Source organism: Danio rerio, chromosome 24 (genome assembly GCF_052040795.2).
Source record: "Danio rerio strain M-AB ecotype USA chromosome 24, GRCz13ab, whole genome shotgun sequence".
In the NCBI taxonomy this organism is placed as follows: Eukaryota; Metazoa; Chordata; class Actinopteri; order Cypriniformes; family Danionidae; genus Danio; species Danio rerio.
The window spans coordinates 28,401,950-28,428,156 of record NC_141044.1 but is presented as its reverse complement, the minus strand read 5'-3'; the positions used below and the strand labels follow the sequence as shown (position 1 = coordinate 28,428,156).

Here is a 26,207-nt window from a genome sequence, read left to right as displayed (position 1 = left end):
AACCTCTTACCCTAAAAAGATCTAAACTGTGTTTCCTACAAAAAGACAAAGCAGGTTATGTTTCACAGCTGTCTTTTTCTTTTTTTTCGCTCGATATTACGAGCACTGCTCTGTTTAAGCAGTCGCAATCTGCGCTGAGGCAGAGAGAGCTTGCGCCGAGCAGAGCTCTCTGTAAGGGACTGTTGAAAAAGTGCTTCATTTTTTTTCCGTTTTTTTTTTTTTTTTCGAAAAACAAAATCAACTCAACTGACGTGTCACATTATCACAATTATGCAGCGTTTAACCACCTAATACTTAATTTATGTTTTAGATATGTAAATACACACAAGTTCTAGTAAAACAAGACGTTTAGAGTTTGTAAAACACACAAGGAAGTCTAACAATCCATTCAAATATAATTTGCTGATGTGTTTTATTCATATCAGATACACATTATACATAGTGAAAGTAACAATAAAGTTGAATCTACTCTGCTCTTACTTCACCAGCCACTTACTTGCACGTATTTTGAGGTAACTTATGAATGTACGTGCTAAATCTTGCGTGTTCTGCCTTTTATGTATAAGGCAGCGGCCGCAAGTAAACATAGAGACTTCCATCTCACGTTATAGATCACGATCACTTACACGTTTATGTGAATTAGAATATCAGGTAGTTGATGACATGATGAGCAAGCATGTGAATATGTTTAATTAAACAGAAAAAAACTAAGTAGAAGGGATACATCTGTCATACATCACTGTTGTAGCAGCGGTGTGTCACGAGACAAACATGATGCGTCGCCAAGAAAACATTAGGGGTGAATGTTCTAAAAAAACTGACTCCTGGACCAGAGAGAATCTTTTGAACTCAGCAGTGAAAGAGTTAATAACAGTAGTAAAGCAGCGGTGGTAGAGTTACTTTGTATTGCAAGACTAAAGACATTTTTATGCACTTGCATTTTTTGGATCCTTCATTTTTCATCTGTTGTCATGTATAGCTGCCCTGCAGAAAAGTTTTCTTACTTAGTCATTTTGTCTCGTTTCCAGTCAAATATCTAAAAAATCTTCCATCAAGAACAGACAAAAAAAATGACATGAGAAAATGAAGTGATGCTGAAAACCTCTGTTTAAGATTATATCTTATAAAGATAAATTATCTTACACCATTGGCAAATAATTTTGCTTGTTTTAAGCAAACAATCACTTAATTTTGAGGTTAAGTGATTTCTTATGCTATTTCATGTGTCAAGTATGCATAATCATTTAAAAACATTAAGATATTTGAATTGAAAACAGGAAAAAACTAGTTAGATTTTTATTTTTATTATTATTATTATTATTATCATTATCATTATTATTATTATTATTTTTGTTATTATTATTTATTATTATTATTATTATTATTATTATTATTATTATTATTATTATAACAGCTCAGGGATGAGCATTTTTAAGTAAAGGGTTGGAAATTAAAGCTTTTCTTGGCTTTTTTATCAGATTAATCGAAAAGTAATTGACAGATTAATCGATTATTAAAATAATCGTTAGTTGCAGCCCTAGTTTCAAAGTTAAGTAAGGCTACTTTACACTGTTGATGATTTTTCTAAATTTTACAGTATTTAACTGTAGGACAGTTATTCAGTATGTTACTGTATTTAAAGTCACATAGTGAAAATTACTGTATAAATATATACAATACTGTAAATACATACACAGCAAGATAAATGGTGCTGTTAATGTAAATACAATTTTTTGCTGTAATTGATTTACAGTAAGTTACTGGGGAACTGCTGACAGTAAATGACTGTAGATTCTATAGGAAATTGTTAACAGTGTACCATCATTATCGTATTACATAATGAGCACTTCTATGTATTGCCTCTTCTTGTTGAATGCCTCCTCAATTGCAAGTCGCTTTGAATAAAAGCATCTGCTAAATGACTAAATGTAAACATAGACCATAGCAGCATTTCATTCTTACTGTACTAAAAACGTATTCACCCTTCAAAATGCAATTCTATATTTGAAGCTAATGACATACAACATATGTATATTGTCATTTAAAATATTTAGAGCAACTGAAAACCAACCAATATATAATGTTCCATGTACAGTAATTCTTTTTCCAAGTTGAACTACTTTAAACTCTTACACCAAAATAAATGTGCTGTTTGACATGACATTAACAAAAACTGGCCACAGATGGTCACAGATTTGATTCAGTGTATAGCCAAACTTGAACTCCAATGCGACTAAACAACAACTCGAGCAGAACGCACAAACATATTATGTTTTAACAGAGACTGACAACGCCATTCTGCTTCCTTCCCTTGACTACAATGTTTATTTTTAAACTTCTCCATTTTTCAAATGCAAATATGCTGAACGTGTCATTGTAAAGTGCATCCACACCATACAACAATTATGATCAGCTTAAACCATATTGAAATACCTGAACGTTTTCAGGAAATTAACCAAATTTTTGAGGAAGAAGTAGCTAAATGTGCAACACACAATTAAATGGTTGGTTAAAGTATGTAGTTATACTCTTTTCACATGATGTCTGAAACTCACCCATCAATCATTTTAGTAATCTGGCAACGCCTTTTATGGAATTAAGTCAAAACCAACTGTAACTGCTGAACAAATACTGATAAATCATACATCAATATAAAAAATTATAATTTTAGGTCAAATAGCAAATCTTTAAATAACAAACAAACAATTAAATAAATAAATATACAATTAAATAAACTTGCTTTTTTATTTTGAAGCTCTTATCGAAGAGTCGCTAACAGCAAAATCATGGGTTTAATGCAGTGAACTAAACATGTATGAACTACAAAAGTGTGGGTGGGGGTCATAAATGCTGCTGTCTTTAACACTCATGGACATTTGTCTAAAACAAGATTTTGATACACATTCCGAAAACACAAACATACACATTTTTTAGTTAAAAACCCATAAATCTTGTGTACTAAATTGACCCACAAAATAATATATAGCTAACATTGGTTAAATCGAAAAAATGAATGCATTACAGAGGGAAAGAAGAGCAAATTACTGTATATAAATTACATGTTGATTCACCTTATTTCCCATACTTATTTTGATAGATAATAAAAGTGAGCAAACTAATATTTCTATAGGCACGTCACAGTTTCTTTCTTCATTTGTTCGTCACAACATTGGAAACATCCGACATTGCAAAATGTATTTTTTTGAGGCATATATTGCAACATATGAAGGCAATTTCACCACATGAAAAAGAGTTCATTCATTTAAATCGATTGAAGTGATTTTGTAGGGAAGAAAATAATAAGATAAATACAAACTGTAAGTACAATACAATAGAGCAAAAAATTAAGTAAAAATTGCTTTACGGTTTTGGGGGGATTAGGATCTCGACAAAACATAAATGTAATAATCAAACGTAAAACAGCACTACATAGTCTAAAAATTAAAAAACAATTATTCCGTAAAATTAAGTATCATTTATTGTGCATGAACGCTTAAAGTCTCTTGAAATGCTTACATCACACACATTAAAAACACGTGCAGGTTAAAAACAAAGGCTGGACTTTCTTATAAACTTTCACTCACTCGTCAAACACAGTGACTGCACAAAACCTCATGTGTTCTGAACTGTGGCTCCTGCTAAACTATAATTCTGTCTCATCGATCTTATCAATGCTGAAACTATATGCCCCTTTAACTGTCCCACCAAGAAAAACATTTTTTAATGTCGCTAGTTAACACACTCAATGCATTTGTTTTCAACACATTCCATAATTTCTAAATTATCAACCCCTACCAAATTGGTTAATTTGTCAGTTTATGTGTAAAGTACCAGAATTAATACATATACTATAAAAAATGTGAAAATCTGAAGTGTAAGTTAATTTAAAAACATAATCATAATAAAACATTTTTGAACAGTAAATCATTTTTTATTTTTTGAAGTGTGTCATGAAATATTTCAGATTCTTATTAAACATGTTTTCTTGTTTTTTTTTTTACAATAAAACCAAAATCAACTGTAGTAGTGTAACAGGATTATATTTGTTTAGTTTTTTTGTAAATCAACAATGCTGTGTAAACTATTATTTAAAACAGTCATTCTTTAGATGACTTAAAAGTCAGTATTTAAAATATGGTCAACCATTTGGTAGAGCAGCCAGTTAAACGGATATTGTGCAACCCTAAATATACCAATTTTCCTGCCTGTACTTTTTAAAGTAAAAACATGTCCACTTAATGAATATAACATAACATTATTGCACTAAGTGACAAAAATCACGCAACACTTTTTTTAAAATGTCATTAATAATTTTTTAAGACTGGTCAAAATCAAAGTTTCACATTTGACCTGCTATAAAATGGCTGTAGTAAAACTTATATTGATGTTTTAGCTTGTTTACTCCTTTATTACATTTCATTATTTGATGTCAACATATAAACCCAAACAAAAAAAAGCGGTGTGGAAAATGTCTTAAATTTATATTTTCATAATTTAAGTATGTTTTTATGATAGTAGCAAGCAAAGCAAGAAACTGATGTACATGTGCAATATGCACAATATTATTATAGCCGTCAATGTAGCTGTCAATACCTGTCAAACTTTACTAGGGGGTGGCTCAGCATATTGTGCAGCCCTAAAAATGCCAATGTTTCTGCCTTTTCCCTGTTTTTAAAGTAAAAACATGTCCAATTAATGAATATAACAAAACATTATCACAACTGTCAATGTAGCTGTCAATACCTGTCAAACTTTACTAGGGGGTGGCTCAACTTAAAGAGATAGCTTAAAGTTAGCTCACCCAAAAATTCTGTCATCATTTACTCATCTTCAATTTGTTTCAAACATGTTTGAGTTTCTTTCTCCTGTCGAACATAAAAGAAAATAGAAGGAAGGACGACGTAAAGCAGGAGCTGTTGACTTGAATGGTATTATTTCTTCCCTCTATGGACTTAATGTCTGCTGGTTTACAACATTTTTCGAAATATTGCTTTGTGTTTAACAAAAACAAACTCACATAAGTTTAGAACCAAATGAGTCTGAGAAAATTGCGAGGAATTATTCATTTTTTGGACGAACTATCCCTTTAAGTACTGTAATCCAGTCTCCATTCATTCATCTGGTAATTGAATAAATACCTTTACACGTTGGTATAACTGAGAAAGCAAGACATTTACAACGAATTAGCTCTGCTCAGTCAATGACTAAAAACATGAATACCAAAAGATACTCACTACACACATAGGCACATAGCTCCCTGAATGGTCTCGCTGTCCCGAATGAGGTAAGTCCCATCCCGCCCTTTGTTGCCGAGCAGCTCCTCGCATCTCTGTTTGGTGATCGCGCCATGATACGATGGATGGTCCATGCTTCACATCGCACGTGTGAGGAGCGGGTAGAGCAGGTCAACTGCTGTTTACACCAAGAGATCAGATGTTTCCGTCACAAGTCCACTTGTTATCTTTGCGGAGGGAATCTTCCTTAATGCCTACACTCAGAAACGATGAATGTGCGTGATGCACGCTTTCCATCAAAGGGCATGCATATCATGCAGACAGACACGAACCAGCTCATAGGAAGTGGGTTAGAGTGCGTAGTGGTCAAAGGAAGTGTAGATGTACCAAAAGCAGTAACCGTGCGATATATATATATATATATTTATCTTAACCTAGCCTATATCATTTTTCATAATTAGTGGCCGTCTTTTACACATGTTCCGTAAATTTAGAACTTTAACAGGTTTAAAAAGATTATTTAAAAACTCACAACCTATAGCATATAGTGCACCCTCACAAATCTATTAAATTCATATTTTTAATAGGAAGCTATACAATGTTATATTTGTGCATATACATTAGATTGGTCAGTACTGAAGCCAAACCTAGAGCTTATCTAACAAAATAACTTACAAATATGTAAAATATCACTAAATATGTTTAGTGACTAAATATTATTTTAATAAATATATATTTAATAAATCTGTTTTGCTTAAATGCACCAAAATACATTGACTATATTTACTGGGAAAAGGATAAAAAATACTCATTTTCAAAATTGGGCGAACTCAATAGGCTATATGCACACAGTCTTTTAATTTTTAGCAAGACAGTCTTTCATTACAAAATTGTCACGTTTAAGGTCTGATTGCTTTAAAAATCAGCGATCTTCACTGAATGTCAGATATACGATAGGCTATAAAGTGGGTCTCAGATCGGACTAGCACTGCATTAAATTACATTTCCCCCCGCCATGTCTTTAAAATATGACAGAATATTTTACCCCAGTATTTTTCAATGGAATTTCTGCAATAGCCTGTTGCTACTGATGGCGCTAGTAATTACAAAGGTCTTTCATCTCGTTTTACACTTGAACAACTAAATGAATGCCTAAGTCTATTTATTGCATGTGTTGTAATCGCATTACAACCATAGACTGTAAAAAATATGGACGTAGTGTCCGTGACGTCACCCATAGGTTTCTGAAGAGCGCAAATGAAGCTTACTGTAGGCGTGGTCAGCCGTCGCCATCTTGGAAGTGCGTCATTCCCGGATACTCGAAAATGGGCAGAGGCGGATCTTAGGCGGAGTTAAGATGACTGTTTGCTGAAACCATAGAGACCATCCCACCACCCGCGACATTTGAATCATTTGAACATCTCAGCGTACTATCGAGGTAAATTAACCTGAAACTACACAACAAAACTTAAAATAATAAATGTTGTTGATATTATTATGGCTCTCTGTGGAAAGCCGTTTTGACTTATTCTTAGGATATGCTTTATTGATTTCAACATTCAGCATTCATTATATTTCTTTCGTTTGAAATAACTGAATTGTTGATATCAACTATTTAATTGTTAACATCAAAAAGTATTCTTTATATAAAATTCTTAAATTAAATATTTTTTTATATCAACAATTAACAGTTGTATGTTCAATGTTGGCAGTTGATATTGTTTACTGGTTGAAATGTGATAAGAAATGCTAGTAAAATGTGACTTGGGTTTATTTACTAACACAATAATGTATTTATTAATAATAGTTCAACATTTAGTAATCCATTTAATTTGAGCTTGTTAACATTATCTAAAGTATTGTGAGTATAACATTTATATTGGAACAAAAGTATTAGTTAATATTAATACACACACACACACACACACACACATCTCTCCCGCGATTTATTCAGAAATTTACTCCCACACCGTAAGAAATCTGGCCGGCTCCCGCGGAACAGCAGTTATACCCGATAGGTCCCGAGTCCGACAGGTACATTTTGACTGACAGCTTTATACAGCCCAAACCCGTTCACAGCCTACATTAAAATGTGCTCATGCACACAGCTCTAATGCATTTTTTTAAGAATGAGTCATTTATATGTTTTAACATCATTTATTCGTAACAAGCGTAGACTATAGGCCACTTGAAAGTTGGAACAAAGAAATAAAATAAGTCCTACAGCTGTAACATCGTAACATCTCAGCGCTCTGGTCTAGGTACATGCACTTAGCCTTTAAATTATCCAACACACCAATGAAAAGTAATCTTGCTTAACAAATCAAATTAAAATAAACTCTAAATGATGACGGGTATTTTGGCAATAACGAAATTAAGATAAAGGCTGTGCAAGTTGTTTCTCCACTTCTCTTCACAATCTGGCATTAAGGCGGCGGTGAAGCTGAATATTAAAAGAATAATGCCACCATTAGTCTGTATACTCTGTCTACATTATGATTATATGGTTTAATTAATATTTATTTATAATTTAAAAACCCTTTACGCACCAAGATTAGGCTACGTGTGTTTGTGGAGGAACATTATTAAATCCACTGGCTTTAGCGCAGTCTCTCACTCATGGTGCGTCCAGCAGCTGAACACCCTTTCCTGCGGCTACAGGTCGAGATGCAGAGTTCTGATCCGGCTGATTTTGCAAGTTTTTGGTAGGATTGTTTGTTCATCTTCTACGGAAGCGTAGAGCTGCCACCCAGGTAAAAAAAAGAGCTTTATCACGTTTGTACAATATACTTTTCACGTTCTTACAATATAATATCACGTTTGTACAATATAATATCACGTTTGTACAATATACTTTTCACGTTCTTACAATATAATATCACGTTTGTACAATATAATATCACGTTTGTACAATATAATTTTACGTTTGTACAATATACTTTTCACGTTCTTACAATATAATATCACGTTTGTACAATATAATATCACGTTTGTACAATATACTTTTCACGTTCTTACAATATAATATCACGTTTGTACAATATAATATCACGTTTGTACAATATACTTTTCACGTTCTTACAATATAATATCACGTTTGTACAATATAATATCACGTTTGTACAATATACTTTTCACGTTCCTACAATATAATATCACGTTTGTACAATATAATATCACGTTTGTACAATATTAGTAATCATTAAGCCAACTTTATTTTTGAAAAGCAGGCGCATATTACCGTTATAGTTTCAGATATCTTCTGGTTTAAGCCTGCAGCTAACATTACTCACAATATGAAGGATTTAATCCAGTAAATTTTAAAATAAAGTTCTAAATAATTAATTATTTAAGACATCATTGCATGCATTTATGTTTAACATTGTACTAGAATATCACTCACCGGAAAAAATGGAGACCCGTCTTGGACGGTCTGTTAGTACAATTAACTGCACAACAAGCCATATTATTTAATAAATGTAAGAAATAAAACCAACAAATTGAACAGACTGCATAAAACCATGTACAACTAAAGCACAAACACTGCAGAAGCCATATTCATTAGACGGAATTAGCAGACGTGACGCGACCACGCGGGCTAGCTGCAGCTGACAAACTGTCAATCACGGCTGTCACTCAAGTGACCACTCCCTTAATTATGCAAAATAAAAAATCATTAATATAAACCAAACGAATAAGTTATAAAAAAATTCACCCCCCTCAGAGTTGTCATGAAGGGTAACGCTAGCTATATGCACTAAAACCATCAAATGTACCAGGCTTTAAACATGTTTTTATCAGCTGTAAAAAAGGCCAATTTCCCATTGCAGTCAGAAATGACCTGCACTTCCTGGAGCCAGCCCCCCAAGGCGAGTCGATGAATTGCAGTTTTAGTTACTTCCGTATTGGCTTCACGAGGGAGAGCGGGATGTTGCCGCTTGATTACAACATGAATGCTATAAAAACAACCTTGTGAAATTAAAATTAGCCACACTAGGTTTCACTGGAAGTTTATCATTGACTTCAAAACTCTGTGCATAGTGCCCATTATGCTGTATATTATGTTTATGCTACTTTAAGTTTGCATTCATTATCTAGTATAATACTAATAAGGCAATTATATAGTAGTAAAGTATGTACTTTATTAATTGTATACTCATATATTCATTAGATACTAGCTGCTATTTAAAATAGGCTACTAGTATTTTCATTAGACTAGGGAAACTCTCATGTCATTCCAAACCCCTGAAACCAAATTAAGTTATTTTTGGTGGAATCCGAGAGCTTCCTCATCCATCATTGACAGGAAGGTTCCAGACTCATTAAATGAAGATTTATGAACTAATTTTGAGAGGAACACGTGATATGATTGACCGCGGCTGGTCTCGCATAATCATTGTTTGTCTAATCAGATATCATTGCTAGACTAATCAGTTGACTTCTAGTCTCCACTACATAGACCTATTCATTCTACTTTCCTTATCTTAGTTTTGAGTAGTCCCCCATGCACCTCATCTCCCCCTTTCCTCCTTTAACAGGGGGAGCTCTGGAGCCCTACCTGATCTCAGACCATAGATATTTACATTAGATGTCGCCTATACGCTATTGGTGTCTATTGGAAGGAATGTGTCAATAGAGCTGCCATTAGTACAAGGTAGCGCTCCTTTGAAATGAATGTGGGACCAAGGTGTTATGGAGGGCTGGTCATCCACAGCCAGGCCCTTGCAGAGACCGTCCAAAGGGCATGTGCAGGATAAATTTCTGAAGAGCGGTGTTGTCGCGCGTGTTCTGATCAGCTGTGTTGTCGCGCGCGTACTCAAGAGCGGTGTTGTCGCGCGCCTACTGAAGAGCGGGACCGAGGGTGTGCCGGGTCGCGGGGGCACTTTTGATCATTTTGGAAGGGCACTTTCTATCCAAGACTAAAAAGGGCATGTGCACTGCACAGGTTGAGCTCCATGTGTGCACGTGCCTGTCCACAGCCATAGATATATAAACATATATCTATGATCAGGAGTTTTCCCGGGAGTCAGTATGTAAATGTTTTTTTTAATTACGAAAATTATAATTTTACATCACTTTTCAACATTGATGGATACATGTTCGCACGGGCATTGCCGACAAAGAGCATGAGTTTATGTGCATGGAAATGTATTATCCTCCCTACCTGTTAAATTTGATCTAACCCATGTCCTGAAACACAGCCCCATCCTGCTTTCACTTCTCATTCTAACGGAGGGAGCTATTCATTTGTGAATGAATCTGCGTTATAAACAACTCGTTCTATTAGCCGACAATAATACAAGCCTCTTGTTGTCATATTTCCTTCACATTGTTTGCTGATTTTATTCAACCAAACTAGCATAAGGCCAGAATTTAGTGCGAGTTGGTGCTACGTTCCTTATGATCAGTGCAGTAAGTGAGTCACTGTATTACTAGCATACTTGTTTAGCACAAAAGTTTGTAACATATAAAAATGTTTAAAAAAAAAAATGAAATTTTACCTATGAAATGTTCTGCCTTTGTGTTTTGTTTTCTTTGTTTGCTCTATACTACACCCACACACAGAGCTAAAGTCCAGCATCTTCAGATTGGCTTTAGTTTTGACTAGTGCAGATGAATAACTTGTGTCGAGGAAGCACTGTACTAATATGTCGCTATTGACGCATACCAGGGTCCATATGCAATATCTAGTGTATATATCTATGATCTCGGACCCCCTGTCACGCTACATGACCAGGCAGGAGCTCTGGGCTCAAGTATCTCTGAACTCTGGGTTTTGTCTTGGGACAGCATACCAAATCTGCAAATTGTATCAAGCAATATCTAAGTGTGAACTCTTGAAATGCCTAGGAAAATATAAAAGAAAATCAAGACCATATGCTTTCAGTAGTTCAATCTTAGTACACTATAATAAAATGCTGGGTTCCACACAATTCCTTCATGTTGTCCCACCACAAGTTTTCACAAATTTAAACGGATTGAAGTCAAAACAATTAAGTTATCTTAAGAATTGTGTTTCAACTCATTTTAAATGAGTAATTTAAACAAGCATCAAAGGTAATTTTTCTGAGTGCTTTATCAAGCAAAGAATATACTTTTGTGTTCTCAAAACATGAAAATAACAACAAGTTTTTTCTCAGTGTCAGTATAGGATGCACATTCATGTATCATTGCTTGGTCAAGCCTCTGATGTATTATTATGCACCTGTGCTTGTTTCAAACTGAGGCAGTGCCAGTGAAAGAGTGCAATATACTGACACTGAGGAGAAGAAACTTCAAATAAGTTGTTATTTTCATTTTGTGTGCACACTAACGTACTCTCATAGCTTGATAATATTCCTGAACAATAGTGAATGTTTTCTCTGTTCCTTCTCCGGCCTCCAGTACTTGCAGCTCTGACAAATGGTTGTGCTCAACTGAGCCTGGTTTGTCTCGAGGTTTTGTCCTTCACTTTGGTCAATAAGTGTAGTTTATTCCTCGCCACTGTCACCACTGGCTTGCATGGTTTAGGACTTGTGGAGCTGTGCATCGATGGATTTGCTCTTAAGTGTTTGGACTTTCAGCAGTGAAAATTAAACCACACTGAACTTAAACTCAACTTCAACTCTGGACTGACAGTTTTAATTGCAATTTACTAGAATTTCTATGTTAAGCTGCTTTGACATAATCTACATTGTAAAAGCACTATAGAAATAAAGATGGAATTAAAATTGTTCCATGTGTGTTTTAGGCCTTTGTGTGATTTTAACAAATGAAGCTTATGCATTCTTTGAGTAAGTATTGTTATTAAAAGAGTGACTGATTTCAAATCCTGCCTATACCAAACTTTGAACAGCTGTCTGTTCCACTTTGCTAGACATGTGGTTTTAACATATGAAACTTATGTGGTTTATCAGGAAGTGTAGACCTCTAAAATGTGACAATATCCACATGCAGCTCTTGTATTTGCAATAAGTCAAAAGTGACTTCTTTTATTTATTCATTCGTTCATTTTCCTTCGTCTTAGTCCCTTTATTCATCAGGGGTCACCTAAGTAGAATGAACCACCAACTTATCCAGCATAATTTTTACACAGTGGATGCCCTTCCAATTGCAGCCCAGCACTGGGAAACATCCATACACGGCCACTTTAGTTTATTCAAGTCACCTTTAGCACATATCTTTGGACTGTGGGGGAAACAGAAGCACCCGGAAGACACCCACACAAACACAGGGAGAACATGCACACTCCACACAGATATGCCAACTGACTTAGCCGGGACTCGGACCAGCTTTCTGGTTGTGAGGTGACAGTGCTAACCACTGAGCCACCGTGTCGCCAACTTCTTTCAAAACCTTTAAGAAATTGTAACAATTCCAAACTTCTGAAGAGCAGTGTGACTCACTTGTTTTTGCGATAAGTCAAAAGTGAATGTCTAGACGTCTCAAACATGACAATACGCAGCACTGAAGGTAAATTGTCCCATCTGTCACCTGTCTAACGGAGAGGCAGAGACGAGGATAATCATCCCCTGACCAAGACGTTTTAAACTCCAGCAGGGAAGCAGGGAGGAGGATAAGGATTGTACTTTCAGTTTAAGAAGATTAACCGAGTAGAAGAGCTCGCTCTCCATCTGCAGTCCGCCTCGCACATCCAGTGATGTTATAATGACTAAATCATTGTTATCTTGATTTAAATCCTACATCGATGACCCTATTGACAATAATGATTTCGTGGAGAAGAACAATTGATGGATTAGCCTGGCCTGGATAAGTGCTACATTGGCTTTGTGGATGTTGAAACGCTTAACTAGGGGAAATGAAGACGCGACCCACAGGAAACACTTCCAATGCTGACTGGATGGGCTCCCTGTGCCCTGCCCTCACGTCAATGCCCCTCAAACACCTGGCGGTTCCTGGTGAGAGACCTTTTCTGCCCTTTGACATTTACCTCAAATGAAATTCTGATTAGCCTAACAGTATAAAGAAATCCATTTGGATTAGTTTAATGTGAACAAACAAAGATGCCACTTAAAGATGCAGTCTGTTTTTAACACAATGTGTACACAATGATTATAATATGTGTTATTATAGACAATTTCTTCAAAACACCAAGAATGTTTTTTTTATAATAAATAAAACAAATATTGATATACTTTTCTTTCTGTTTAAATATTTTTTTAACCTGCCCCACATTATTTCCATTTTATTTTGATTCATTGACAATATTCATATTAATATTTTAATAACACTTTATCGTTGTTTTTTATGTATGTCATTATGTTCGTCAAATTACAGTCATGTTGTCAATATAACAGTGTAATATAGTGTTTAATATAGTAATATTTAATATAGTAAATAGTGTAAACTATGGCTATTTTGTTTATTACTTTCTTGTTTGTACTGTAATTTGTTGACTGATCATGTCACTGTGATACAGAAAGGAAAAGACAGCACTGCACAGCACAAAAAACAAAGCAAAAGTAGAAATGTGAACATCTCTTTTGAGGTGCACTTTAATTAGAAAAAGTCTATATTCACCTAATTTCCCAGAGATGGGTTGCGGCTGGAAGGGCATCCGCTGCATAAAAACGCGCTGGAAAAGTCGGCGGTTCATTCCGCTGTGGCGACCCAGGATTAATAAAGGGACTAAGCCGACAAGAAAATGAATGAATGAAAGATTCACCTGGGGAAAAATTTACCAATTTTAGACAGATTTAGAAAAAAGGTCTAATGCAAATATGGGGAAATTATGACAAAATATTAAGACAGCTTGTTTAAGCATTTTGCATGTAAAGACTTGTGCTCTGAACTAACGCCTTAATGTTGTGGCGGAGAGACTATTCAACAGAGACCAAAATAATTCATTTTAATCAACATGACATATATAACAGACAATGTAGGAAACATTAGACAATTGCACATAATCAGTTGCATGGGTGCATCAAAGCATTTGCAACTGCTTTTCCGATATTCATAAGTGACATGAGAATGTGAAGATTGAACAAGGAGTTTTGAAAATTTCAATTCTGATCTGAGAAATGGACCAGTGACAGAGAAAAACTGTAATATAATTTTAACAACTATAATATAAACAATTCTTAAAACATAACAAAAAGAACTATCATTAAAACAAATTACAATTATATTTATGATATTTTAGAATTCTCATAATTAATTATATAACTTGTTTAAATTAAATTTTTTTAATTTAAGAAATCATGTTATTTTGTTTATAAAACATGCACAGACAGACACACAGAAAAAACACAGACAGACAGACAGACAAATAGATATAGAGATAGATGATAGATAGATAGATAGATAGATAGATAGATAGATAGATAGATAGATAGATAGATAGATAGATAGATAGATAGATAGATAGATAGATAGATAGATAGATAGATAGATAGATAGATAGATAGATAGATAGATAGATAGATAGATAGATAGATAGATAAACAGATAGACAGAGGTAGGCAGAAAAACAGATAGACAGAAATGTAATCAGATTTGATATATTTTTACTTATACTGATTTTATTTTTACAACACGTTAAAGAAATCCTTTTAGCTGTTTTTTATCTTATATTTTTAAGCTGTATTCTCTTCTGAAAAGAATTTAAAATAAATAAAAATTAATTACATATTTTTTTCAGATTTGAAATTGACACATGCCCGTCTCTTTTTTTTTATTATTGTTTTATACGTTTTTATTAGAGGAAGATCTTAAATGTTTAAACCTCTTCCTTTGTTTTTATTCAAGATTTTTCATTCATTCATTCATTTTCTTGTCGGCTTAGTCCCTTTATTAATCCGGGGTCACCACAGCGGAATGAACCGCCAACTTATCCAGCAAGTTTTTACAATGCCCTTCCAGCTGCAACCCATCTCTGGGAAACATCCACACACACATTCCACACACACTCATACACTACGGACAATTTAGCCAACCCAATTCACCTGTACCGCATGTCTTTGGACTGTGGGGGAAACCGGAGCACCTGGAGGAAACCCACGCGAACGCAGGGAGAACATGCAAACGCCAACTGAGCGAGGCTCGAACCAGCGACCCATTGACCTTCTTGCTGTGAGGCGACAGCACTACCTACTGCGCCACTGCTTCGCCCCTATTCAAGATTTTAGGCACCTAATTATTAAATGCTGTGTATTGTAAAATGACCACCATCAAATTAACCTCTCGGTTAATAGTTAATTTAAATTCATATCAGTTAATAACAATATCAACGATGGTCATATTGGAATGGTTGGAATATTGCTTAAAAAGACTAATGATATTGACCTGAATATGGTTTTTAAAAAATTAAAAATGTTTTTTACTCTAGTTAAAATAAAACAAATAAGACTTACTCCCGAAGAAAAAATATAATAGGAATTAATCATATTAACCTCAACTGTAGATTTTAAAATATGTGTCATTTTTATCTGTTTTACATTTCAGGCTCTCATGATTCCTTTAGTTTCTGGGTGGACGAACAAGCTCCAGTCGGTCCAGACCAGAAAGCGTATGTCAAACACCTGGCTGCGATATTCCGTTTTCTGGCCAAGAAGGTGATGAAGAAGTGGTCCATGACCCAGAACCTGACCTTCAGGGAACAGCTTGAGGGAGGCATTCGCTATTTCGACCTGCGGGTGTCCTCCAAACCAGGAGAAGCAGGCCACGAGATATACTTCATACACGGCCTGTTTGGACACAAAGTACGCGACGGCCTTAATGACATAAACAATTTTCTCAACATACACAAGAAAGAGGTTGTTTTTTTAGACTTCAATCATCATTATGCAATGGGAGAGGAACACCATCGTTACCTAATCAAGATGTTGCAGGACGTGTTCGGTCACAAGCTCTGCAGGATCGATGTGGTGGAGGAGATCACTCTGAATTATCTGTGGGAAAATAGATACCAGGTGAGATCAAAACATCACCGGGTAACATTAAACAAGCTTTTGTTTAAGAGATATTACCAAAATGAACACTACATAGAAATTCAAGAGGCTAATATTCTAAATTGTGCGAAAGATCACAAAAACTTAAAAAGGATTGTTCAGTCAAAATCTAAATTCTGTCATTATTTATCCTCACTTCTGTTAAAGATATACTGAAGGATTTACTAAAAATGGGTAACACTTTATTTTGATGGTCCATTTGAGTATTAGTATATGCTTAATATCTGTTGATACTGCTCCTTCAACAGACATTTAACTAACTATGAGGAGCTTTGCAAGTACATCTCAACTTACAATAACCCCAACCCTAACCTAACAGTCTCTTTATAATCTAATGCAGGGGTCACCAATCTCGGTCCTGGAGGGCCGGTGTCCCTGCAGGGTTTAGTTCCAACTTGCCTCAACCCACCTGCATGGATGTTTCAAGTACACCTAGCAAGACCTTGATTAGCTTGTTCAGGTGTGTTTGATTAGGGTTGGAGCTAAAATGTGCAGGACACCGGCCCTACAGGAACAAGTTTGGTGACCACTGATCTAATGCAAATCAGTTGGCATGTACTGTAGATGCAATGTAACTTAAATTCAACAAACGGACCATCAAAGTAAAGTGACCAAAGAATGCTGGAAAACAGTAAACATTGATGTCCATAGTATTTGTTTCTCCTGCTATGGAAGACAATGGTTACCGGCTTCCAACATTCTTCAAAATACCTTTTTTTCCTCTTCAACAAAAAAAAAACTAGTTTTGAAGAAGTGACGGGTGAATAAATTATGACATTTTTAATTTTGGGTGAACTGATATCATATATTAATTGAGGCAAATGTGAAAAAGAAAACATTCCTACAAATTTAGATGTAAACTCATTGCTTTCAATACATGTTCAGGTGTAAAAAAAACACTTCATGTAAAAGTCAAGATGCACGTGTAATCCTAAAATGTGCATAACAATCATATTTGCACTCAATTGAGGTGGATACTTTTTTCATATTATAAGAAACTTTGCCAACCAATTGATATCACATTTCCATCTAATCTATGAAAAAAGGCTGTAAGGTAAAAATGTAAGGTAAAAAGGTCAAAAAGTAAACAAATAAAAGATGCGGGTCATGTTTTTAAATGATAAGAAAATAATATGAAAACTTTTCAGTTAATTGAAAGGAAATGCTTAATGAGGAGGGGAAAAAGCATCATGGAATTGGATTTTTGTTATTCCCAAATTCCTGAATCAGGTGTAGCAACAATTTTTTTTATTAGTTCAAACACATGGACTCTTTGTTCACAAATGTGACATTAAATCATTTTTATATTTAAAAATATGTTAGATTAAGGCGAGGCAGTGGCGCAGTAGGTAGTGCTGTCGCCCCACAGCAAAAAGGTAGCTGGGTCGCTGGTTCGAACCTCAACTCAGTTGGCGTTTCTGTGTGGAGTTTGCATGTTCTCCTTGTCTTCGCATGGGTTTCCTCCGGGTGCTCCGGTTTCCCCCACAGTCCAAAGACATGCGGTACAGGTGAATTGGGTAGGCTAAATTGTCCGTAGTGTACGAGTGTGTGTGTGAATGTGTGTGTGGATGTTTCCCAGAGATGGGTTGCGGCTGGAAGGGCATCCGCTGCGTAAAAACTTGCTGGATAAGTTGGCGGTTCATTCCGCAGTGGCGACCCCGGATTAATAAAGGGACTAAGCCGACAAGAAAATGCATGAATGAATGTTAGATTAATAACAGATTATTAGAATAAGTTTTTGCAATATTGGGTGAAAATCATTAGGCTCTAATTATGGCTTTACGTGGATTTAAGGGCCAGATTGACAGCTTGTTTTAACATCTTTTTGATCTGAAAACTGTATTGGTATTCACTAAATGTGCGGCAAACAATAGCCCTGAAAAGGCATGGACACAGCATTTTTTGCACCTGACCCTACCATTTATCATTTCAGGAGTTTATAAATATTCAATGAGAATAAAAAGCAGCAAAATTACACCATGGTTGTCATTGGTAAATGTCATTTTTTTCTTTCATGATATTCATTCAAAAAATGCTTTTCTTACTTAGATTTTTTGTCTTGTTTCTAGTCCAAATATCTACAAATTCTTAAATCAAGACAAGCAAAACATATGGGTTTTTTTAAAGAAATAATATGCCAAAATAAAGTGAGTTTTTCCTTAAATCAAGATAAATAATCTGCCAATGGGGTAGGCAAAATAATCTTATCACAAATCGAAAAACAAGATTATTTTGCTTGATTTGAAGAAAAACTCACTTCATTTTGGCATATTATTTCTTAAATCAAGACAATATATTTTGCTTGTCTAGAAAATGCTTCTTGATTTAAGAACTTTTAGATATTTGGACTAGAAACAAGACAAAAAAATCTAAGAAAAGCATTTTTTGCAACGTTGTAAAAGGGAAAAAATAGCTACTGTGGTTTCCATTTAAAGCAACTTCCATTTTTTTATTATTGACACTTTAGGTCAGTTTTTAGGAGTGACTATTTTATTATTGTCCTGTGTTTGGAAGTGAAATCATTTTCTTTTTTTTTTTGTGCATCAAGGAATGTATTCACTAATTATGTTGCTGTCTGAGTTTATTTGCATATATACTGTATTTATATAAAATTATCCACCTCAACAGATCATACTCTTTTTATAAAGGTTTTTATGTGCATGTTGTCATTTCCATCCAACATTTGTTTTGATTAATTTCCCTAAAATGGAAACATACTCAATCTTAAATGTTGTTTTCAGCATTCTATAATTATGAAAAGTACGTCAAAAATGCAAGTTATGGCAGATTTGCATGTACTTACCTAGAAAAAAGCCTAGAAAAAATGGGGATTTCCCCGGTTGCAGGATACAAATTTCTATTGATTACTTGGGCTTTTAACAGTTGCTTGAATACATGAACACAGATGTGACAGTTTTATTGTAAAAGTAATATTTATTATTTATACTTTACTTTTTAAACTTTGGATGTAAATGTTGCTAATGATGGCTTTACATAAGGTTAAAAATCATGAATAATTGTTTAGGAAAAGCAAAAAAAAAAAAATTGTATAACAATGTTTGTAATTTGCATCTTTTTATGCTAAGGTCATTTATTATGTAGGAAAATAGAGTTACAAAGGTTTCCACTGTTGCAGCAATTTGATTTCAGTGTAAAATACAGCATGTATATAAACAACTATAGATATTTCTGTTAAACTAGTGCTGTCCAATTTAGGAAATGGAAAAAAAACTGGGACTTTGATCATTTGTTGACTTTTTCAACTTTAAAACTGAACTGTGAATGCGTCAGTGATTATATGATGATCAGTCAAACTGAAACTAACCTACATTAACATTTGACAAAATCTGGAAAATACATTTTTCCCCATAACTGATTTAAATGCCAGATCTGTCTCTCGAATTAAACAGACACGAAAGCTATTTCTGGTACAATCAGAATAAAAAAAAAGTGCAAATCTTTGACTTGCTTGATATCAATGACCTTTCAGATTTGAACATTCTGTCAGTATAGAATAATGTGTGCATTTAAACAGTATTTACATCAAGAGATATAAAAAAGCTGACCTTTTAATGTTGGTTTACATTTTACTGAATATATTAATTAAACTAGCGGTAGAGTTGACTTGTGTCTGACTGTGCTGTCGACTCTTTGTGTGTCAGTGGTGTGTTGGAGCAGAGGTCAGCTATTCCTGCGATAGTCTGACCCTAATCACCACCGGATTAATGTCTCACTTTACACTCTGATGGAAACAGACAGGTGTACAAATGCCAAAAACTGGACACAACATCCTTTAGAAACATTCTATTTGTAAACACCTTAGAGAAAGCTTAAGGAATATACAGTGACTCCACAAAATTATTCATAACCCTTGCAAACTCAACTTAAAGCAACTCAACTTAACTTTATAACTTAAAGTTATACTGTTATTTAACCAGCAAGATTTTATTGATTTATTTATTTATTTTTATTATTTATCTTTTTATTTTTTATTGATTTATTTATTGATTTATTTACTGGAAATAACACATGCTTTTCCTAAAAATGATAATAAGATGATGTACAAAAGGTATATTTGTAGGAACAAAAAAATTCTTATTTACATGTGAAAAAAAACTTGATGTCAGAATTTGTTGGGATATAAATAATTTAGGCCTTGACAGTATGTATGAAACATACAAACCAACATGGTATTAAGTAGCGGAAAAGGTGGTGACCAGACTCTGAAATATTTTGCTCAGTTTTAAGATATTTAGTTCAGTATGCTCAAAGAAGATCTTAACATTTTTAAAAAAACTGTCAAAAATATGATTTTTTAGCATAAAAAGTTAGTCAAAAGGTTTAAAATTCTAAGAGGTGATCAACAAACAAATAACAAACACTCTTAAGCCTGTCATCTTGTGTCATATCAAAGAGAATATTAACTCAGAAAGGTTTGGAGCCACTTTAGAGTGATTAAATGGTGAGATTTGTATCTTTTGGTGAACTATCTCTTTAAAGAAATGAGCTGCAAAGCATCATTATCATCCATCAGCTTTAACTTTTAAAGGAACACTCCACTTTATTTATTTATTTTTTTTTTTTGGGGGGGGGGGGGGGGGGCTCCTTTTACACCTCAAGTCACCTATAGAGTTAAACAGTTGAGTTTTACCATTTCTGATACACTGAAAAAAATGGTTAATTGCAAATTGTTGCAAACAATTTTAATAAGCTGGATTTAAATAAATGAAGTTGAACATTGCTGAGACCTATTTTATTATTGTTTGTCTCATTTTTTGGCATCTACAGCAGCAATCCATCTAATCCATCTATTATTTGGGCAGTATACTCAAGAGTTTTTTAGATCTTCTTTAACTGGAAGAGTCTCAGTTTACCCCCTTAGTGAACAAACAGCAGTACATCATATTTAAATATTTTATATTTCTAAATTTCATCTGAATTTGCTCCTGCAGCACTGATGATGTTCTGAAGATATTATTCCATCTCATTTTTTAAGCAAAGATGCTGATGCCGAATTGTACACTATACTGCCATTATATATGATGGGTCTTACATTGCGCAGTACACTATTTTTAATGAGTTGACTGGCTCTTAAATATATCCATACCATTTGTCTGTTATTTTCTTTATGTGTGTTGCATAATTTCCATCCATACTTCCAGCATTGACCAATTTCTTAACAAACTTCCTGTTCTGATCTCATGCTTAGGCAAATATCTGAGAAAGCACCAATCAAAGGCCGCATTTTATGATGTCATCATGTAGACTTCAGACAAAGTATTTCACAGTATTTTAAAAATACAAAACTCTAAAGTATTTTGATACAAAATATTAACCCATATTCATAAACCCTATCAAATACAAAATACTATTTTGTATTTAATATATGTATCTGAAATACTGAAATATCACTGAGAATGAGAATATAGTTCCTAGCCATATCAGCCTAGAAAATAGCAACTTTTCATTTTCTTTCAGACTTTGTATGGTGTAACTACAGAACAGTCGAGCTTTAAATAGAAAAATTATATTTTGGGATTTTTTTTGTGATATGCTAATGGTCTAATCTGATTCAATGATCTATGCTAAGCTAAGCTAATATTCCTCCAGCCAGACCCGGAGATCAGCTGAATGGATTAAAAATTGTATAAAACTCAACTATTTAACTCAATTATAAAAAGGAGTTTTTGTGTTTGGGTTCATAGGTACTGGTGTTCTACCATCATCCATCTGCTGAGGGCTGTCCTGTGATGTGGCCTGGTAGTAAAATTCCTGCACCGTGGGCCAATACTACAGACACCACCAAACTCATCCAGTTCCTGGAGACCACGCTGGGTGAAAGAGCCAAATACGGCAGCTTTCATGTGTCGCAGGCTATTCTAACCCCACGTGTCAAAACCATCGCCAGGGGCCTGGTACAGGGTCTGAGGAACTACCTGGTGGAGAGGTAAATATGAATCAGTACAACTAGGGTATACACATTACCAGTAAAAGTAGGTTACTGTAAAAGTAGGCTATTCAGTATACACATTACCAGTCAAATGTTTTAGAACAGTACTATTTTGTAATGTTTTTTTTTTTATGTTTTCTTTAAATGAAGTCACTTTTGCTCACCAAGCCTGCATTTATTTGATCCAAAGTACAGCAAAACTATTTAAAATAACGGTTTTCTATTTGAATATATTGTAAAGTCCAATTTATTTCTGCGATTTCAAAGCTGAACTGTTTACATCAATACTCCAGTCACATAATCCTTCGGTAATTATTATAATATTCATATTTGATGCTCAAAAACTTTTTTTGTTATTTAAAAACAGCTGAGCAGTTTTTTTTTCAGCTTTTTTTCAAACAGAAAGTTCCTTCAGAACGGAATTGATATGAAGTAGAAATCTTTTGTGACAATATAAATGTCTTTAGCAACACTTTTGATAATTTATTCATTTATACTTTATTTTACTAAGATATTAAAAAAATCTGTATTTTTTAGATATACAGGCACCATGCTTTTGAATGGAATTAATTTACTCACTTGTTAATAACTATTGATAATAATAATAGTAGTAATAATAGTAATAATAATAATAATACTAATAAATAATAATTCTTTCATACACAGCAAACCAGTAAATTAGAATGATTTCTTAAGGATTATGTGATAACTTTTGACCAGTAGTGTGTACAGAAAGCAAAATCATGTACCCTCATGTGAAATTTTCTACGTTTAATACCTAATTGGGGTTTGATTGAGATTATTCCAACACATTTAGTAACATAATAGCTTTAATAACTAATTTCTAATAACCTATTTCTTTTGTCTTTGTCATGATGACACTACATAATATTTAGGTTATATTGCAACTAGTATTCAGCTTAAAGACCAGTTTAAAGGCTTAGGTTAATTCGTTTAACTATGGAAGTAAGGTTAATTTGTGGTAAGTCACTGAACAACATTGGCTTATTCTATAGCCAATTAAAATAAAATGATCAAAGAGGCTAATAATATTGAGCATACAAACTATTTTTAAAAATGAAAATTTATATATATATTAAAATATATAATATGAAATGCTGTTACAATTTTCTTGCTCTGGAGTTTAAAAAGCACTTTAAACAATAATTACAAATTTACAGGAGGGCTGATTTTTTTTTTCTTTAACTGAATATTCCAGCAGTCTGTACTGTACTGGTCATTTTTGTTGTAGTAATATTAAAACCCTCCACTAGGTGGCATGCTCACCATCAATGCACATTTGAAAAGCAGTCTCAGGATCAGACAGAGAAACACTTGTTAAACAAACACAACCTATAATCACACTACAGGATGGAATAATGTCCCATAACCTACTAACTGGACTCCTTTTAAACAAGGCCTCTCGTAAAATTCGCAAACACCTATAAATTCAGTGCTTACTTTTAATCTACCGGTTTATGCAAAAATAAAGCATGCACAGTCTAGAAAATATATATTGAAGTGTCATATTTAGTGGCACATATATTCATCATCTCAGAAGTGTGGAGCCATGTGCTGTGTTTTAGCGGACATCCTTATGAGACGGCTGTCTCGGAGGAAGCTGGGTAAATCTGCCTGAGTGTGGAAGTTGGATTGTTTGTTATTCCAGGATAAACACAGTCTGAGCTTCCCATTTCCTGGTTTTGTCCGGGCCGCTGCTGCAAATGACTGCTCTGTTTATTTCTATTCAAAGTTGACTCGGCTGGCCTGAAATAAAGCTAACATACTTATTGCTAATATGTTAACAGCTCCCTGTAGACAGCTTTTGAGGTTTTATTTTGATATGTATGTGTATTTATGCAGCTCTATACAAAATACACGACTATTTTAAATGATGTGCTGCAATATTTTTAAAGGCAAGTCACAAGAAAGAAAAATAGGGTTCAAAATAACATTAAAATAATCACAATTATTTCCCCAGTTGTTTGATTGCAATAAGAACTGCAAATTAGTTTTCTAAAATTGTTTAAATGACAAGTTTTCTGTTATGTTTCAGCAAGTACACTCTAATTCGAACATTGTACAGTCAAGTTTGTAAGAACATTACATTGTCAAGTTTAAAAGGATTGTTTTTATGAACCCCAAAACCTCAAAACTGTCATCTGCATTGCAAAAAGGATTATAATAATAAAAAAACATTGCATTTTTGTACTGCCTCATCTTAAATGTCTCTAATGCTCACCAGACCTCATTTATTTGATCATAATTTAAGCAAAATCCGCAATATTCTGAAATTTTTTAAAGATTTTGCTATTCTGAGTGTGCTACAGACCATCTGCAGCGCAAGGATAAAGAATGAGCAATGGATTTGCTATTTAAACAACATAGTGCAAAGCGCGAAAATAGCGTTGGTCTGAAAATAGCAACAAATTGCGTCAAACAGGTCTTGTGCTTTATTGCGCAGGGTGTATGATAGGGCACCATATCCTATATTATTATAAATAAATAAATAACATTGTGTATTTATGAAGTGAGTGGGCTTAACAAACCACCAGTAGAAACACTCTTATCTCTCCTCTAGCACTAAACAGTTCTTTTGCATAATCAGCACTTCTTGTGTGTACTGCCTTTTCTTGTTGAGTCATTGAATGCCTCCTAAATTGTAAGTTGCTTTGGACAAAAGTGTCTGCTAAATCAGGGGTTCTCAAACATTTCAGCCTATATGACCCTCAAAATAATAATTCCAGTGACCCCCAATATCCTCTGAGGTGTTTATAAATATATAAACCATGCATGCAATAGCGCATGACCTTCCTCCAAATTCAGTCATGGTCTTTATGTTTAATGTATGTGAGCGTCGTAAAGCTGTTAGAAAGTTTAACCTGTTGTCATAAAGTCAATTTGATGCATCTGACTTTAATATAACTATTATTTTTATATTCTATATGTTATGGATAAAATATGGCAATGATAATGCTGTAGAATTCTAATACCCCACCATTGTCCTGTGACTAAATGTAAAATATCTTAAAGGTCCAGCTTTCTATTTAAATATATTTTACCATTATTAAAATATATTTTTAAAATAAAATATTTTACAACTTTTACCAGTGAAATAGGTTAATATATATTCCCAAAATGGCAACCTGAATCCTCAGTGTCACAAGATCCTCCGGCAATCAATCTAACATGTTGATTTGCTGCTCAAGAGAACTTTACATCCTATAGTCAATGTTTAAAACTGCTGAATATTTTTCTGGAAGTTAATTTCTGATGACTAGATAGCTTAAAAGAAGTATTTTTTATAAAATATGCACTACCGAGCGTTTCTGTTGTTTCTGTTTCAGGAACCTTCCAACCATAATGACATGGGTTGAAGCACAGAAGCCTGGCAAAGATGGAGTCAATATCATTACGTCAGACTTTGTAGAACTTGTGGACTTTGCAAACACCGTCATCAAGTTAAACACCCTCCTCATTAAGGATCGGGATACCAAATGACCATTTTGGAGACCACCACGAAAAACTAAAGGCATGCTTACCATGAATCACATGGAATTACATATGAGCTCAACACTTTTATATTTAAGTGCCATCAGCCTTTGGAACTGAGAAGTTTCTTTATTTATACACAGGTTTTCACCTACATTGTGTATTTGTTTATAGTTTTAGCAGATTTGAATAAATATTTTGAAAAAATGTTGTCATATAGAACATGTTGTGTGTATATAATAGTATCAAAGTAATATGAACAGGGTCATTGAGCTTTAATTCACATAGTAATAAGGAAAGTTGCTCATATTTGAAATTGATTCAACAATGGTTGATGTACACACATGATGTGCCCTCATTTTATGGTCTTTATTTGTGTTTTTCTAGGGGACGTATGCGAGTCAGTCGCAGCAGAAATCTCTATTTAGAAGTTTTGTTTTTTTGCTTATATTTTCTTAGAAATGTAGCAATAAAATAAAAAATGCCTGGATGGATGATAACTTATTATTCAATTACTGCATCATTAAAGGATGTGCTTTAACAATTAATGAAAAATGTATAGTAAAACAACAAACTTAAAAA

The 26,207-nt window shown here is 34.0% G+C and overlaps 2 protein-coding genes across 5 annotated transcripts in view; one reads left to right on the top strand and one right to left on the bottom strand.

Annotated features, from left to right (window-relative positions):
- Nucleotides 1-16,123, bottom strand: part of si:ch73-264p11.1 — a 23,733-nt gene extending 7,610 nt beyond the window's left edge. For 2 of the 4 annotated variants that reach the window (XR_015524234.1, XM_087307968.1), the window contains exons 1-2: nucleotides 6,503-6,551; nucleotides 5,235-5,488 (exon numbers count right to left, since the gene is read on the bottom strand). Coding sequence is in view for 3 of the 4 variants with exons in the window: in XM_087307968.1 (XP_087164094.1) it covers nucleotides 5,235-5,368 (134 nt within the window). In the remaining variant the exon portion in view is untranslated. Of the gene's footprint in view, nucleotides 1-5,234; nucleotides 5,553-6,502; nucleotides 6,552-12,619; nucleotides 13,187-13,754; nucleotides 13,900-15,754; nucleotides 15,920-16,045 lie in introns of those variants that run through there. The other 2 variants (XM_087307967.1, NM_001202492.3) reach the window with 2 other exon arrangements.
- Nucleotides 12,807-26,207, top strand: plcxd2 (phosphatidylinositol-specific phospholipase C, X domain containing 2). The gene is made up of 4 exons (XM_087309736.1): nucleotides 12,807-13,132; nucleotides 15,678-16,144; nucleotides 21,889-22,130; nucleotides 25,481-26,207. The coding sequence occupies exons 1-4, from the start codon at nucleotides 13,033-13,035 to the stop codon at nucleotides 25,632-25,634; spliced, it is 963 nt and encodes a 320-aa protein (XP_087165862.1). The 5' UTR covers nucleotides 12,807-13,032; the 3' UTR covers nucleotides 25,635-26,207.

Coding starts and splice junctions, on each gene's coding strand:
- plcxd2 (XM_087309736.1), top strand. CDS start 13,033: ATGAAGACGCGACCCACAGGAAACACTTCCAATGCTGACTGGATGGGC. Junction 16,145..21,888: donor TGTGGGAAAATAGATACCAG/GTGAGATCAAAA, acceptor TTGGGTTCATAG/GTACTGGTGTTCTACCATCA. Junction 22,131..25,480: donor AGGAACTACCTGGTGGAGAG/GTAAATATGAAT, acceptor TTTCTGTTTCAG/GAACCTTCCAACCATAATGA.